This window comes from Panthera leo, chromosome A3 (genome assembly GCF_018350215.1).
Source record: "Panthera leo isolate Ple1 chromosome A3, P.leo_Ple1_pat1.1, whole genome shotgun sequence".
Taxonomy (NCBI): domain Eukaryota; kingdom Metazoa; phylum Chordata; class Mammalia; order Carnivora; family Felidae; genus Panthera; species Panthera leo.
This window is the reverse complement of record NC_056681.1, coordinates 86,635,800-86,650,786: the sequence shown is the minus strand read 5'-3', so window position 1 is coordinate 86,650,786 and position 14,987 is coordinate 86,635,800. Positions and strand designations below refer to the sequence as shown.

At 38.1% G+C, this 14,987-nt stretch overlaps 1 protein-coding gene across 2 annotated transcripts in view; it reads right to left on the bottom strand.

The window, feature by feature from the left end:
• GMCL1 (germ cell-less 1, spermatogenesis associated) overlaps positions 1-13,833 on the bottom strand; it is a 37,442-nt gene extending 23,609 nt beyond the window's left edge. Inside the window, exons 1-6 of one of the 2 annotated variants that reach the window (XM_042932572.1) lie at positions 13,362-13,833; positions 6,869-6,992; positions 4,952-5,048; positions 3,503-3,600; positions 1,072-1,184; positions 358-423 (exon numbers count right to left, since the gene is read on the bottom strand). In XM_042932572.1, the coding sequence (XP_042788506.1) occupies positions 358-423; positions 1,072-1,184; positions 3,503-3,600; positions 4,952-5,048; positions 6,869-6,992; positions 13,362-13,621 (758 nt within the window). In that variant the 5' untranslated portion in view covers positions 13,622-13,833. The remainder of the gene's footprint in view (positions 1-357; positions 424-1,071; positions 1,185-3,502; positions 3,601-4,951; positions 5,049-6,868; positions 6,993-13,361) is intronic. The other variant, XM_042932571.1, reaches the window with a different exon arrangement.
• Between the last annotated feature and the right edge of the window lie 1,154 nt (positions 13,834-14,987).

Below are 14,987 nucleotides of genomic sequence, written 5' to 3'. Positions count from 1 at the left end.
AACAACTTCCTCAAACTTACTTTTACAATGAATGGTAAAGATAGTTTTTAAAATAAAACCTGTACATTCTCTAAGAGCCCAGCAAAAATGAAGTAACACTTGAGATTTCTTCTATGGTTTTATAGCAGCAATTAATTTTTCTATAGAAATTAGCTCAAATACTAGACATAATATACATTATTTATGACAAAGAAATTTTGAAGCATTTCTTTAGTTCATAGATACAGTCAAGATACCTTTCATTAAATTGTTGACTTTTTCATAAGGAATATGTTTTTGTATGAAACAAATAAACACTTTAACAAATAAATATTACTTTAGGATAATTAATTGCAAAGTTATTTAAAATTAAAATACCTGAGTTCCTTAAAAAGTTCAACATTCTGGTGAGTCATCAAATTGTTCAGGAGCCATTCAAGGCACCTGAAATTAAAAACATGGAATTATTTATCACATGATACATAAATATGCATTTATGACTTACTTAGTAGGACTTACAGTTAAAATAAAAACAGAATATTAGTCTTGCTAGAACATGCTCAAAGTTTTAAATTTAACAACTGAAAATTTAGTATTATTTTTGTCAGCAGTTATTAAGGAAATATTCCTTTTATATTAATAAGAGCATTTCTAATTAAGAAAACCTCATTTCAAGTTCGTGTTAAATCATTTAGGAAGGGGCTTACAAACTTCTATTACCTTCTTTATAATTTGAAAACAGGTCCTGCAATTCTCAAGAGTTAAAAACATTGCCAGTAACTGTACTGATAGAATGTCTATGATGCCTACTACTTAAAAAAAATTAATAGAAACTTCCCTGTAAAGAATGGCCATAGTTTTTATAAGCCACATATAAACATGTATAACCCACTCATGGTCACTTACAAAGACAACACTTTCAAGGAATTTACTAATTCATCCAAATGTAAAAAGGGACTTTTTAGAACAAAATTCTAGTCCCCTATCTTTTTTTCCCCCCTTTCTTTCTTATAGCTATACATTCTCTTAACAAACCAAAGCAGCCAAATTCCAAAAAGTGGGACGGGAGGAAAAATAAAAAAGGTAACTCACTTTTTCTTTACAGAATCTAATCCATAGGTCCCTGCTGATGTGTAATAGCCACATACAGTTTTCACATTAATTGTTTCCTTCATTGTCTCACCACACTGCTGTATTAAACCATCCTGTAAATATAAATAAGCACTGGAAAGGCCCATCTCACATGGGAAAAATTAGTTCTAAATATGTGCTTTTACATATTAAAAAGTAAAAAAAAAAAAAAAAAGGAAGAAAGAAGGAAAGAAAGAAAACTCATTAAGTGCAGCAAGCCTAAATTTTTAAGTCCAGTAAAAATACTGAAGAAAAAAAAAAAAATCCAGCAAGTATTCAACTGAATACTTGGAATTAAAAATGGAAGGGGGCGAGGGGTAAAAGCAGTAAGGTAGTAATGTAGAGATGAATATTGCTTTTCTCTTTCTTTTCTATTCTTCCACACTCTGGGACCTTTGCAAATTTAAGCGGCATTCTGTCTGTTTTGCCTGTTCTTTTCAAATTAAGATCTCTTAACATACTCAGTTGACTATGTGATGGAGCTAGGCAAGTAAACAGTATGAATCATCATAAAGTGTTTATTAAAGTATAAAACACTCATCAATTTCTAAGAGATGCACCTAAAACACATTATTTTAAACTTACACTGCAATATTAATCTAAAATGTTTATATGTAAGATTTCAAATGAACTTTATTCAATATATGGGAAGAATGTCACTTTTTACTTAAATTTCTGAAATATATTCATCATGCAAGTATATTATTAAATTAGTTAGTTAAGTCATAAAGGTAATGCAGAAAATGGGATTTAGGACAAAACCAAAAGGACTAAAGTTAGAAAACAAAGTGTACTTGTTGGAAGTAAGTATTGAAAGGATCACAACATTTAAAAAACCAAACGATCTCAGCCAAGTATACTGAGCAAGCTATTAACTAATACTCCAAATAAATCAGTATACAAATGTCACATAAAAAGAAACTTTATTAACATTTTTTAAAGATCAAAATAAAACACTGACTCCATTAGGATTTTAAACTTACCTGGAAGTCACTGGAGGCTACCCATCTCCTGCCCCCTCTACCTTCCTCTTAACATCTTATCTGTCCAGTGGATTATCCCTGCTTAATCTTTCTGTGATCCAGTTTCTCCTCTCCATTCTTACTGCTACTGCCCTACTTCAGACTCTGATTTGGGACTACTGCAGTAAGCTTTTGTCTCTAATGTACTCCTCTTTCCTTCAATACATCCTTTACATTATTTCCAAAGTATTCTTTCTAAAACATAACTGTCTTCTGATTAAAATCTTTCAAAAGTACCTACATTTGAATCTAAACTTCTTAAAAGGTACAGAGGGATTTTCATGATCTGGACTCTGCCTCCTTCTCTCCAACCCTTTTTCTTTTCTGTGCTAGCATCATGTTCCACTCAGATTCTCTAGGCCTCCATGTCACACATCTCCAGGTCTTAATTTGCTCTGTATAAAAAGCTTCCTTCCTTCTTCTTTCTTTGCAACATAAATACATTTCCAGTTTTTAAGACTCAACTTCCTTCTTTGCACCACCAGGCTGAACTGACCACTCCCTCCTTTGTTCACCTGCTAAATCCTACGGGATGTTTATTATCATACTCATGATACACTGGACAGTTCTTACTTTATCTCTGGGTCTGTGTATCAACCCTCCCTTCCCCCATTCCACACACACATTATATTATGAGTTCCTTGAAGCAGACTATATATTTGTTTACCTTTGGATCTCTGCAAGTTTAACATGTTGCTCAATATACTTCTGTTGAATGAACAAATCTGTCAATCTACCAACAGATTATATATATTCATGTGGTTTACCACAACTATTTCATAATTAAGAAAAAGTTGACAAAGTAAGCACTCAATGTTTTTCAAACCCATGAACTAAATGAATTAGTAATCAAAGCAATCTGCTTATTAACAGTCAAGATAAACCATTAATGAACTGAAATCTGTAAATGGACCTAGACAAATAAATTCTTACCACACTATAGTAATTCTACAGTATCTACATCCAAATACCTTGCATTCATGCTACACAGACATGATGATCCCCTCAGCTATAATAAATTGCTTTTAAATTTTATTTTACTGAGGGCTGATGGGGGGTGGGAGGGAGGGGAGGGTGGGTAATGGGTATTGAAGAGGGCATCTTTTGGGATGAGCACTGGGTGTTGTATGGAAACCAATTTGACAATAAATTTCATATATTGAAAAAAATAAAAAATAAAAAAATAAATTTTATTTTATTAGTATTTTTTTGGTTAAGCTTTTTAAATGACTTATCACAAGTGACATGTTTATATATTTCATTTTTATTTTAAAAGCTGTAAAGAGCTAAGCTTTTTCTTGTTTTTGGAATAGATACTTTGAACCAAAGGTCCAACTGTGATCCTTTCTTTGAATAAGGTACATACTCACCAACTGCAACATACAAGCTGCTGCTAAAATGGCAATAACTCGACTGGGCTTGATTAAGACATCATCTCGATACAGTGACCCAAATGCAACCTGCAGTGCTGAAAGCAAAAGCACAGGCATGGAATGAAATACAATGTTATCTACAAATTATTACAAAAATGACAATGACCATCTTCCCACTCTTCAGATGTATGCCTAAATTCAGGCATGCATCTGAATTTAGGATGTACATAACAGGAGAAGGGAAGTACACTAATTAAAATGTTAGTAATGGTTACTGATTAATGGAGCTAGTTTAATAACAATGTTATAAATTTCCATTTATTCTAGCTAAATAAAAGAGCCGGATTCTTCTACATCTAATCTTGATATTAGTTGGTGGTCAGAGTTAAGACACTCTTGGAAAAAGTTTTATAAAGATACCTCTGAGTAGACTAATCAGTAAGTACACAGACCCCATGATATCTTAACCCTGGTGCTTCCAGTGCTTCACTGCTGGGGAGTGGGGAATAGCTCTTGGCTCCTATCTACGCCACATGCTCCCCCAGTCACCCCAGCTATCTAGGCCTGCCCTTCCTTCTCTCCACTGCCACACTTGTGTTTTAAATATTCTTAACTTTTCTCTTTGCCTATGTGGTGAGTACTGGTTATTTCCACTTGGGTTATCAAAGAGGGAAACAGAAAATGAGCACTGGAACAGAAATTAGGAGTACAGGCTGACTGATGAATGTAAGCCCCTTAAATCCTCTGGGCCTCAGCTTCCTCATCTAAGAACTCATAGCTCTAAAACAACATTGATTACATGATTCATACCCTATTGTTCCCAGAGAAAGTCTTCATACATGGGGAATAATCAATAAACACTATTTACCCGCTTTTCTTTTTTTAAACCATTACATTTAACTATGTAATTTTAAAAAACAGTCACACTCTTCCTTCCTTCACCCTACATCCTCAATACCCCAGGCGGATATATTTACAACAATAAATAAACAGACCGATAAGGCCCATATGACTAAGTAGATTAAGGCTAGGTAGAACAAAATTGATAAGGGGCGCCTGGGTGGCTCAGTCAGTTAAACGTCCAACTTCAGCTCAGGTCATGATCTCATGGGTCGTGGGTTCAAGCCCCGCATTGAGCTCTGTGCTGACAGCTCAGAGCTCAGAGCCTGGAGCCTGCTTCAGATTCTGTGTCTCCCTGTCTCTCTGCCCCTCCCCTGCCTGTGCTCTGTCTCTCTCTCAAAAATAAATAAACTTAAAAAAAAAAAAAAAAAAAAAGAACAGAATTGATAGAACTATGGAGCAAATCAGTACAAAGCTGTCACGCTGGGGTGTTAAATGGAGCTTTTATCTAGCCTGCAAAGTTAGAAGAAAATATTTATTTTCTACCAAAAGAATAAAAAAGATATGTTATAATTTTTGCATAGTAGTAATTATAGTGGTGGTTACCTTCTATATCAATATTCTGGTCAGGAATCTCCAGTTCAATTATGTTCATGCTGGATTCTTTCCAAGAACCACTGAACATACTAGAAAAGTAGCCAGACTTAAAAAAACAAAACAAAACAAAATGATTATCCAGTACTTTCTGGGTCTTCTGAATTATTTTCCCATTTCTAATTCCAAACAACTGTTCTATCAAAATGAACCCATATTATTTTGGGAGAAAAAGAATTGCTAAATATGTCTGCAGGAAAAATGAAATTAAGATAAGGACACTTTTAAGTATGTCAAAATACTTTCAGTTTAGTATTAGTTTAATGAAAACAAAATCAAATTCTCGTATTACTATCTGAATTCCTATATTACTACTTGAGCCTCCAATTAGCTTTCTACTTAGTTAAAACAATTTCTGAGTCTATTACAGGTATCTTTTCCTTCTCAATGGCATTCTAAATTCAAGCTTAGAAAATATATATTTAAGTCTCTCATGAACATATGACAACACACAAGGTGAATACACAATCATGTACTGGGGAAGACAGAAGGCTAAGAACCTTCATACTGTTTAATCCTTACTGTATTACGGGCTGTAAAGGGTCCAAGCCAGTCCGAAGTCAGCATTAATGGGATGATCCCCAGATATCAGGATAAATCTAAAGTCTAGTTTTATCTAATCAGAAAATTCCAGAATGAACCTGATTCTTGGAAAGGTACCAGAATGGATGAAGTCTTCAGTTACCTTCTAGATAGCACCTCTCATAACTAGAATTACTTTGGAATAGATCAAATATTAACAATTTTACTGAATACTTAGTATGTATAAGGCACTGTGAATATAGCAGTTAACAAAACAGACACTGTTTCTGTCCTCAGGGGGCTTATTAGACTGTAGCATGTAGTTTGTCCTATAATCAGTACAGTTTCTCTTGAGAGTGAAAGCCTACACAGAGGCATTCTCATCCTTAAATTCACAAAAGTGCTCTCTGAGATTAAAAACAGATAGGACCCTATTCTCAAGTTGAGAGCAATATTCTGATATATTCCCTGGGCTATATACCTCTGGCCAAATTAAACTTGACTATTACGATAATGATTATGATCAAATGATTAAAATGATTATAGATTATGATTAAAATGTTATAGAAAAAGTTCCCTTAAAATACTTCTACTGGAAAATCTTATACTATACTGTCTTACCAGTAATTATTGCCAAATAGTGAAGAAGACAGAAAATATAAACTCCATAGGATAAAAACTGAATTGTTCCCTGTTCTATTCCCAATGCCTAGAACAATGATTTGAAGAAAGAATAGATTTGATGAAAGAATGAGTAAAATATTTGAGCCATTAGAGCAACATTTTTTTTTTCCTTTTGAGAGTTTTGAATCTTTAAAATAGGATGGCAGATAGTAATATTTTCAGCACACAAACCAAATAGGTATATCAGCTAAATAAGTTGGTCTATATTTGTTGGGTCTTGTCTTTAAGTTAACTGCATTTTCCATTCAACCATAACTACAAAGGAACATTTCAGCTAAATTTATTCAATTTAAATAACTATATACAAAATAAACAAATTCAACAATCTTAATTTTAGGCATTCCCCCCCCGCCCCTTCCCCTCTTGTCAGCAGAGGGCACTAAAATAAGAACCTTATTGAAGTAATGACAAAAAGGTATTTGCTAGGCTGGTATGACAATGAAAATTCAAAATCTGTTTTCTAGACTAAACTAAGTTTTCACTAACAGAGTGTGCCATATTTTGATAAAACAAGACTCTGTGTGAGATGATAGGATTTAGACAACCACTATCCACACAAAACAATTACTGTGAAATGCAATAAGAAAGAACAGGACTTGAAAGAGTTTGAGCTATTTTTAAGTGACTACCTTGCTTACTCAAATAGAAAAATAAAATACTTACTTGACATAAATATATTTTGTGTAAGTTCCACTCTTCTCCTAGAGCACATATCTTAATGTCACTATTTTCTCCATTCAAAAATAAGGTTTGATAAATATATTTGGATGTACTCTTTAATTTTTTCCTGTTAAAAGAAATGCAAATGTTACATATGTGTAAAACTGAGTGTTTTACTGATTTTGCATAAAACTCAAAATATTCCTTTTGTTCAATTTCTATTAAATAGAGCCAAGTTATTCATTGTGTAAAAGGAAAGAGGGATATTATATATTCAAATTTGCATTAGTACATAAGAAACTAATAATAGTAGTAATCTCTAGGGTACTCTATTGCCAAGAGGGTTAATAGTGGCCAGCTAGATGGGATAGCATGTACAGGTGACCTTTCACTGTACACTCTTACAATATGTGTTTGTTGAACTAAGTGAATTACCTGTAGGTCAGCATGTGATTTTTGCTTATTTCCTCATTTAGAAAAGAGTTCTATGGAGGATCTCAGTACAACTTCAATGCTACTTCTATGCAACTACAAAGTGCAGAACAAGAATAAAAATTTTACCTATCCAAGTAATTTTGAGAATAATTTATATCTAATCTCATTTTGGTATCAAACTATTCCTAAACTCGTTAAAAGCATTTTCACCCTCATTGGTCAAATGGTTTGCAGCCTTAGATCAAAGGTTTTCAAAACTTTGCTCAATGGAGAAACGTCTTAGGAGCCACCAGGGATAGCTGAGGAGTGAACTCTGAACATCCTCACTAACTTCAACTAGGGCAGCATCACATTTTGAGGATTTCTGCATAAAATTTCATTTAAAAGATAACTATATATATATGTGTGTGTATATATATATGTGTGTGTATTATATATATATTTTATATATATAATATATATATTATATATATAATACACACACACACATATATATATACATATATATAATTTTAATTTGATAATCATTGTTCAAGATGGTCCAATGAATAAGAAAAGCCCTAGGCAGAGGCCGATAAATACCTTTTTGTGTTCCTGGCCAATCCTGACAAGCTTTCTTAGTAGTTAAAAATTCTTAGTCTTTTTTTTTTTTAATTAAAAATATTTTTAATGTTTAGTTTTGAGAGAAAGAGAGAGAGAAAGAGAGACAGAGCACGAGCAGGGAAGGGGCACAGAGAGAGAGAGAGACAGAATCCAAAGCAGGCTCCAGGCTCTGAGCTGTCAGCACAGAGCCCGATGTGGGGCTTGAATTGCGAGACCATGACCTGAGCGGAAGTTGGACACTTAACCAGTTGAGCCACCCAGGCACCCCAAAATTTTTAGTCTTTTTAAAAATGAAGTAACTGTTTCAGATGATGTCTTGAACCAATGTGTTTGACATGTCTTCCCAACAGACAGTAAAAACAGCACATGCTTTGGTAGTAGAGGCTTGGGTTTGAGTCCCAGCTCTACCACAGCTCAGTTACTCCAGATGCAAAGAGAATATTAATAGTAAGCACTTTATTGGGTTACTATGAGAAACAAATGAGACAATATAGTTTCTAGTTCTTGATAGCACCATCCCCAGATTGCATTAAAAGATTAAAAGTACAGAAAGGAATAAGCCCACAATAGCAAAAAGGAAGGGTGGGTTTATCATCTGATAAGAGACCAGAATATATTCTGAAGGTCTAGGATGAAGGCTGAAGGCCATCTGCCCTTCAGAAGTGTGTGTGGGTTAGGAGAGATCTCAGGGGTAATAAAAGGCAGAAGTAAGGCACAAAGTGGGGAAATGTGTTCCTTTAATGGCCTCCTCCACAATGTATGAACACAGAGTACAGATAACCAGAGCACAGACAACTCAGGCATAAAGATTCCAATGCTCTTCTAGAAAGGAGAGAGAGGACAAATCTATCAGGAGAAGCTGAGACTTTAGTATAGTGGTGGCACCCCACACAAAGCAATCCTTATTCTGACATTTGGGGAATCTGTAGCCTGTTAGCTCTTAACCCATTCACCCTGAATCATGGTCCCCAAACTATGTGTTAAAGCACCTAGAGCACCGCACCAAACTCAGGGAAGTGTGTGGAATATTTTATATTTGAAGGAAACACAGCAAGATCTTTGAGATACCATGTTACCTACTACTATCATAGTCATACTAACTATGAGATATTTCTTTAGGACCAGAGGTACCATTTAAAAAACTACTGAGACTCTAAGGGTGCTGTGAACAAAAAAAAATTGGGAATTTCTGCTCTAAGATGAAGCATGCCCCACCCATATCCAATTTAGTAATCAGTCTTTCTACTTAAAGGGAAGGCTTAGTTTAATTTACTCAATTAAAACACACGCACGCACATGTTACTCATTCTAAATACCAAGGATCACCCAACCAAGGATCACCCAACATGAGGAGAATCTGGAGTATTCAAGACCATTAAAAAGACAAACCGGCCCCAGAGGAAATACATTAATTCAGGGAAAAGAGAACTTAAAACACTCTAAAATTAGCACATCTAGGGGCGCCTGGGTGGCCAGTCGGTTAAGCGTCCGACTTCAGCCAGGTCGCGATCTCGCGGTCTGTGAGTTCGAGCCCCGCGTCAGGCTCTGGGCTGATGGCTCGGAGCCTGGAGCCTGTTTCCGATTCTGTGTCTCCCTCTCTCTCTGCCCCTCCCCCGTTCATGCTCTGTCTCTCGCTGTCCCAAAAATAAAAAAAAAAAAAAGTTGAAAAAAAAATAAAATTAGCACATCTAGATATAGATATCTGAGATTATTACAATTATAAAACAACAGGATACTATGATAAAGGAAACAAAGAAAAGAGCTCTTTGAGATTAAAAACATGGTTGCTAAAATTAATAAGCCAAAAGAGAGGATACTGAGAAAGTTAAGGAAATTTCCTAGAACATAAAGCAAAAAAGACCTAGAAAGGACAAAAAGAAAAGAGAAAGAGGTACAATCCAAGAAATCCAAAATCTGGTTTAAGAGGAGTCCAAGAAAGAGAAAACAAAGATAACAGGAAAAAGGAAATTATGGAGAAAATAATGGAAGGAAATTTTTCCAAACTAGTCTCCAGATTGTAAGAATCAACCAAGTACTGAGGCCATTAAAAAACCCATACTTAAGCACATTCTAGTTAAATTCCAAAACACCGATGAAAAAATTCCAAAATTTCCAGAGGAAAAAAAAAGGTCACCTAAAAAGAGAGTTAGACCAGCATCATACTTCTCATCAACACTGTAGGCTAGAAAACAACGAAGTAATATCATAAAGGATATGAAGTTATTTTAGATTAGATTTCCATACTCAAAGGATGAATAAAGTTAGAGACTAAATTTACATTCAGATAAGCACAAATTACCTCCTTTTGCATCCCTTCTGAGTAAAATACATGAGGATACAGTTCTCCAAAACGGGTGAGAAAGAAAAAGATACAAGCTACAGAAAACAGTAGATCCAATCCTAGAGATGGGATGAAAGTAAGCCCCAGGATAAGCACAGACCCAGAAAGCAATGGTTCCAGAATGGAACAGGAGGATGAAGGGACCCAAGAGGGGGGTCTTGGGTTTAGAGGGGGACACCATGCAAGCGTGTTTAGAAAGATAGGAAAATGTGAATATATAACGAAGGGGTATTATTCTTTTGTCAATGGTGGTGGGGGGCAGTTAGAAATTCTAGGAAAATTAAAAAGCAATACAAAAACAACAACAAACCAACTATCATAAAAAGATACAAATGAAAACAGGGTCTGACTTTGAAAACTTGATGGAATGTAGAAAAAAGATTCCATTTAACTACAAGGTTAGAAAATTTCTCCCATGGAAAAACAAAGCGTTGTGACACTGGATCCAGGAAGTATGGTTTATAATCCTAGCACACTACTTGACTTTGTAGTGAACAATATTTACATGGTTATAATAACAAATACTGTTTACTAGGTTTCAAATTTTACAATCAAGGCACAGCAAACAACCAAGATCTGGTTGCAGAACAGGTGAGTTTCAACAGTCATGTTAATGTAAAAGTAAAATATGCAATTGTCAAAAGGTATGAATGAAATGGAAGGTGGGCTTGGTAGCCAAAACTTTTCATGGAGTAGCTGGTTGAGGTGGGAGAGTGCTCAGAACAACCTCAGGGAGCATAACTAGCATCAACACACAAATTTCCAGGTCTTAGTATCTTTTTACACACTTCAAGCACACTGGGCTGAATAGCCAGGCCTCTTCCACTGATATAAAACATACTAAATTCTGGATGTATTTTCTTTTCTTTTTAATTAATTAATTTTCAAAAATTTATTTATTTTGGGAGAGAGAGAGGGAGAGACACCATGTGACCATGTTGACACAAGGGCCAGAGAGAGAGAGAGAGGGAGAGAGAATCTCAAGCAGGTTCCACATTGTCAGCTCAGAGCCCAACTCAAAGCTCGAACCCTCAAACCGTGAGATCATGACCTGAGCTGAAATGAAGAGTTGGATGCTCAACCATCTAAGCACCCCTAAATTCTGCATGTATTTTCTAATAAAGGTTTGCTTTAAAGACTTTCCATTCTAGTCCACTCATGTAGTTCAGGGGTTGGCAAACCTTTTATGTAAAGGTCTGGACAGTAAATATTTTCAGCTTTGTGGGCCAGACAGACTCTAAGCAAATTTGTTGGCATCCCAGTGGGCAGCTGCCTGCTTACCAGCCTTAGACTACCACATCTCAGCTTCTCTACCATCTAGTGGGCTACAGCCTTACCTCCTCCAATATCTGAATCTCACTCTGGGAAAGATGGCTCTATTCAAAATTTGTTCCTTCCTTGGATGTTCTCAGTCTGAGAAGTGCTGAATTGCTCCCTCTATCTTCTATTCCTATACATTTTTAGAAATCTCTTTACCTTAGTAGTTTACCTTCAGTAATTAATTCCCCTTTCCTTGTTAATGGTTATATTACATTTTCCTTTTTCAAATTGCTGCATGATTTCTCTTTTGAATGGATCCTGACATATATATTTCAACGACATTAAATATAAGTGGTCTAAATACTAAAAGACAGAGATTATCCTAATGGATTAAAAAAGATGCTAGACCCAACTATATGCTTTCTACAAGATACCTATTTTAGATATAAAGATACAGGTAAAAAAGAAAACAATGGAAAAGATATACATTTTAAACACCCAGTAGTAGTGGAAATATTACCAGGGATAAAGAGAGACATTTTGTAATGTTAAAGGAGGTCAATTTACCAAGGAGACATAATATTTACAGAGCACTTCAATACCAGGCACTGTGCATTATATGGACCCTAAAAGGCAAGTATTGGGGTGCCTGGGTGGCTCAGCTGGTTAAGCATCTGACTCTTGGTTTGGGCTCAGGTCATGATCTCATGGTTTGTGAGTTCAAGCTCCACCTCAGACTCTGTGCTGACAGCACTGAGCCTGCTTGGGATTCTCTCTCCCCCTCTCTCTGCCCCCCATCCCCCTCTTGCTCACGCTCTGTAAATATGTAACAAATAAACAAAAAATAAACAAACTTAAAAAAAGGCAAGTATTAATTTCTCCATTTTACTTAAGAGGAAAAAAGGCTATTAAGCTCAGAATCTGAGCTCTTTATACTATACTGACTCTCCAAAAAGGTAACTGAAGAATTTGACAGGGGTGGGGGTGGGTGGTGTTCATTTCTGTAAATAAACAACAAGCATTCATACATAAAACTCTATGAAAGATTTTTAGATAACAAACTATTAACAGAGGCTATCCATGATACTTTTATTTCACAATAAATATGTTACATTTGTGTAGCAAAGTTTTTCAATCTTTTTTTTTTGAAGTTTCATTTAAAATACTGCATTTATCCCACTGATGTTAAAAAAAAAAAGGCAGTCAGATTGCTTTATGTGGAAACGTATTCTATGCATAAACTACGTTCTAATTTTCTAATTCACAAGTAAACATCCTGTGTTTCAACTCTTTGAAAAAAGGTTAAGCAAGCTGCAGCACTGACTTACACATATCCACGGTCAACGTTCAAGTACTAGAGGCTCTAACTTTGTTCCCAATAAGGAACAAATGCACACTACTGATAAATTTCACCTTTACAGTTAAAGAGAACTCTCGTGTGTGTAATAACTTCCCTTTACACTGATGGACGTGCCCCTTAAGGTAACCGGATGCAAAACAACTTCTCCTGCCACCCACTCAGAGAGGAGGACAAAGGTGTATTACGGAAGGCCAGCCAGCCTTTGGAGCCTAAGGTTTAATGAGGCGCGAGCTCTGGCTTGGCGTTTGCCAGTCTCATCTTGGGGCTGTAACACCACTCGGGCAGCGTCTGTGGTTTATAATCTAGAACACCAGGCGCCTCCCAAGGCGCTCCCCATCCGCCCTGCATCAGGCTGGCTCCCACGTTTCCCGGTCAAGGGCACGTCCGCTCCTCACCCGCTGGGGAGCGCCGCACCCCCAAGCGCACCCGGCGCCGGGCTTGTCCCCAGGCGGGGCCCTGGAGCTGCCCAACAGGTGCGGGCGCGTCCCTCCACGTACCTGCGCGGGGTGTTGAAGAGTCGCTGCTGCTCGTCCCCTTCCTCCTCATCCTCGTCTGTCTCGGAGTCGGGGTGACAGTAGCAGAAGGCCCCACTGCTCCTCTTGCGCTTGCGGCTGCCTGGGCAGTAACAGAAGCCGTGGCCCGCAGCGTCGCCGCCAGACTCCGGCCTGCGGGTCGAGCCCCCCGCCCCAGAACCCGGCTCCTGCTGGGCTCGGGCTCGCCCCGGGTGGCGTAGCACTCGGCTGCTCAGGGAGCCCATGGACCACGGCTCCCCAGGACTTCAGGGAGCGCACCTCAGGGAGCCCAGCGGAGGCGGTCTCCCGCCATGGCCCGGCCGCCGCCCGCCTCCACCCAGCCCAGGTGCCTACACCGCCACCTTCTCACGCGCAGCCCCAACCGTCGCAGCGGACGCTACCGCCTCCATCCTCCGCCCCGCCCGCCGCGTCCAGCCGCGCGGCGCGCCGGGACCGCAGAACCTCGCCCCCTCGCTATCGCAACAAAGCGCGGACCGGAAGGCGCGTGCGCGCGGCGAGCCTCCGGAAGGGGCGGGGGAAGGCGAGTGTGTGTGGTGGGTGGGGCCTGCACTGAAAGGTAAAGGGGGTTGGAGCCGGGAAGCTTGTCGGCGCGTAGGCGGCTAGCGGCCTGCTCTCCGCTTGGGTCTCGCGCTGCCATGAGATTTGGGGCCAATCTGGATTTTAGTGTTACTTCACACACCCCTTTGTATTAGCCCGACCGGGAGTTCCAGCTCATTGATTGTTTCTGCAAAAGTTCCTTGAGTTCCGGATACCTAGTAGGCTCTGTGCTAAGTAGGGGCAAAAAAGATGGTGCTGTTTGGGCTCTTCCTTAGCGGAGCTCACCACTAGCTGGGATCACGCCTTGCGGGCATTTGGCAAGGCTTCCTCGGGGAGGAGGACCTACTATGTGGAGTTTCGTTAGGCCTTTGTGTTTCATAAATATCGGCCTTCTGCCGCCCTAGACTGGTTATGGCAAAGGTTCCCTGCACTTCCCAGCTTCCCTTCTAGCTGCAGTGAAACGTCTGAGTAGGGTCTGTACCAGTACTGGCAGGGCTTACAGTGCCTTCTGGAGGCCGAAGCAAAATTTACAGCTGTCTGCCTTGGACAGCCAGCTTTCACTCCCTGACACCATTCTGCTACTTTTTAAATAAAGTGTTTACAATGAATTACTCAGAGTAATACGGTAAACACCTATGGTCCCACCACACGTATGATAATTTAAAATTAAAATAGCTTTGATTCATTCTCTTCAATAGGACACTATAGATAGAAGTTCCCTCTCCATCTCTGTCTCTCCCTCCACTGTGGTGACCACTATCCTGAGAATAGTGTTTATCGTTTTCCCATGCATGTTCTTAAACATATACCCATAAGCACTATATGTTCTTTAGCACATTTAGGCATGTAATTAAATGGAATCATATTGTACCTATCATTCTGCACCTTTCTTCTTTCTCAAAATTTTACTTTTAAGACTTATCCAGTTAATCTCCAGTTAATTTTCATTGCTCATTGTGTCACTAATCCACAATTTGTTTATCTTTTGAGGGAGTTAGGTTGTTTCTACTTTAATGTTCTTATAGAGTAGCAATGAACACCATGTACAAAGAT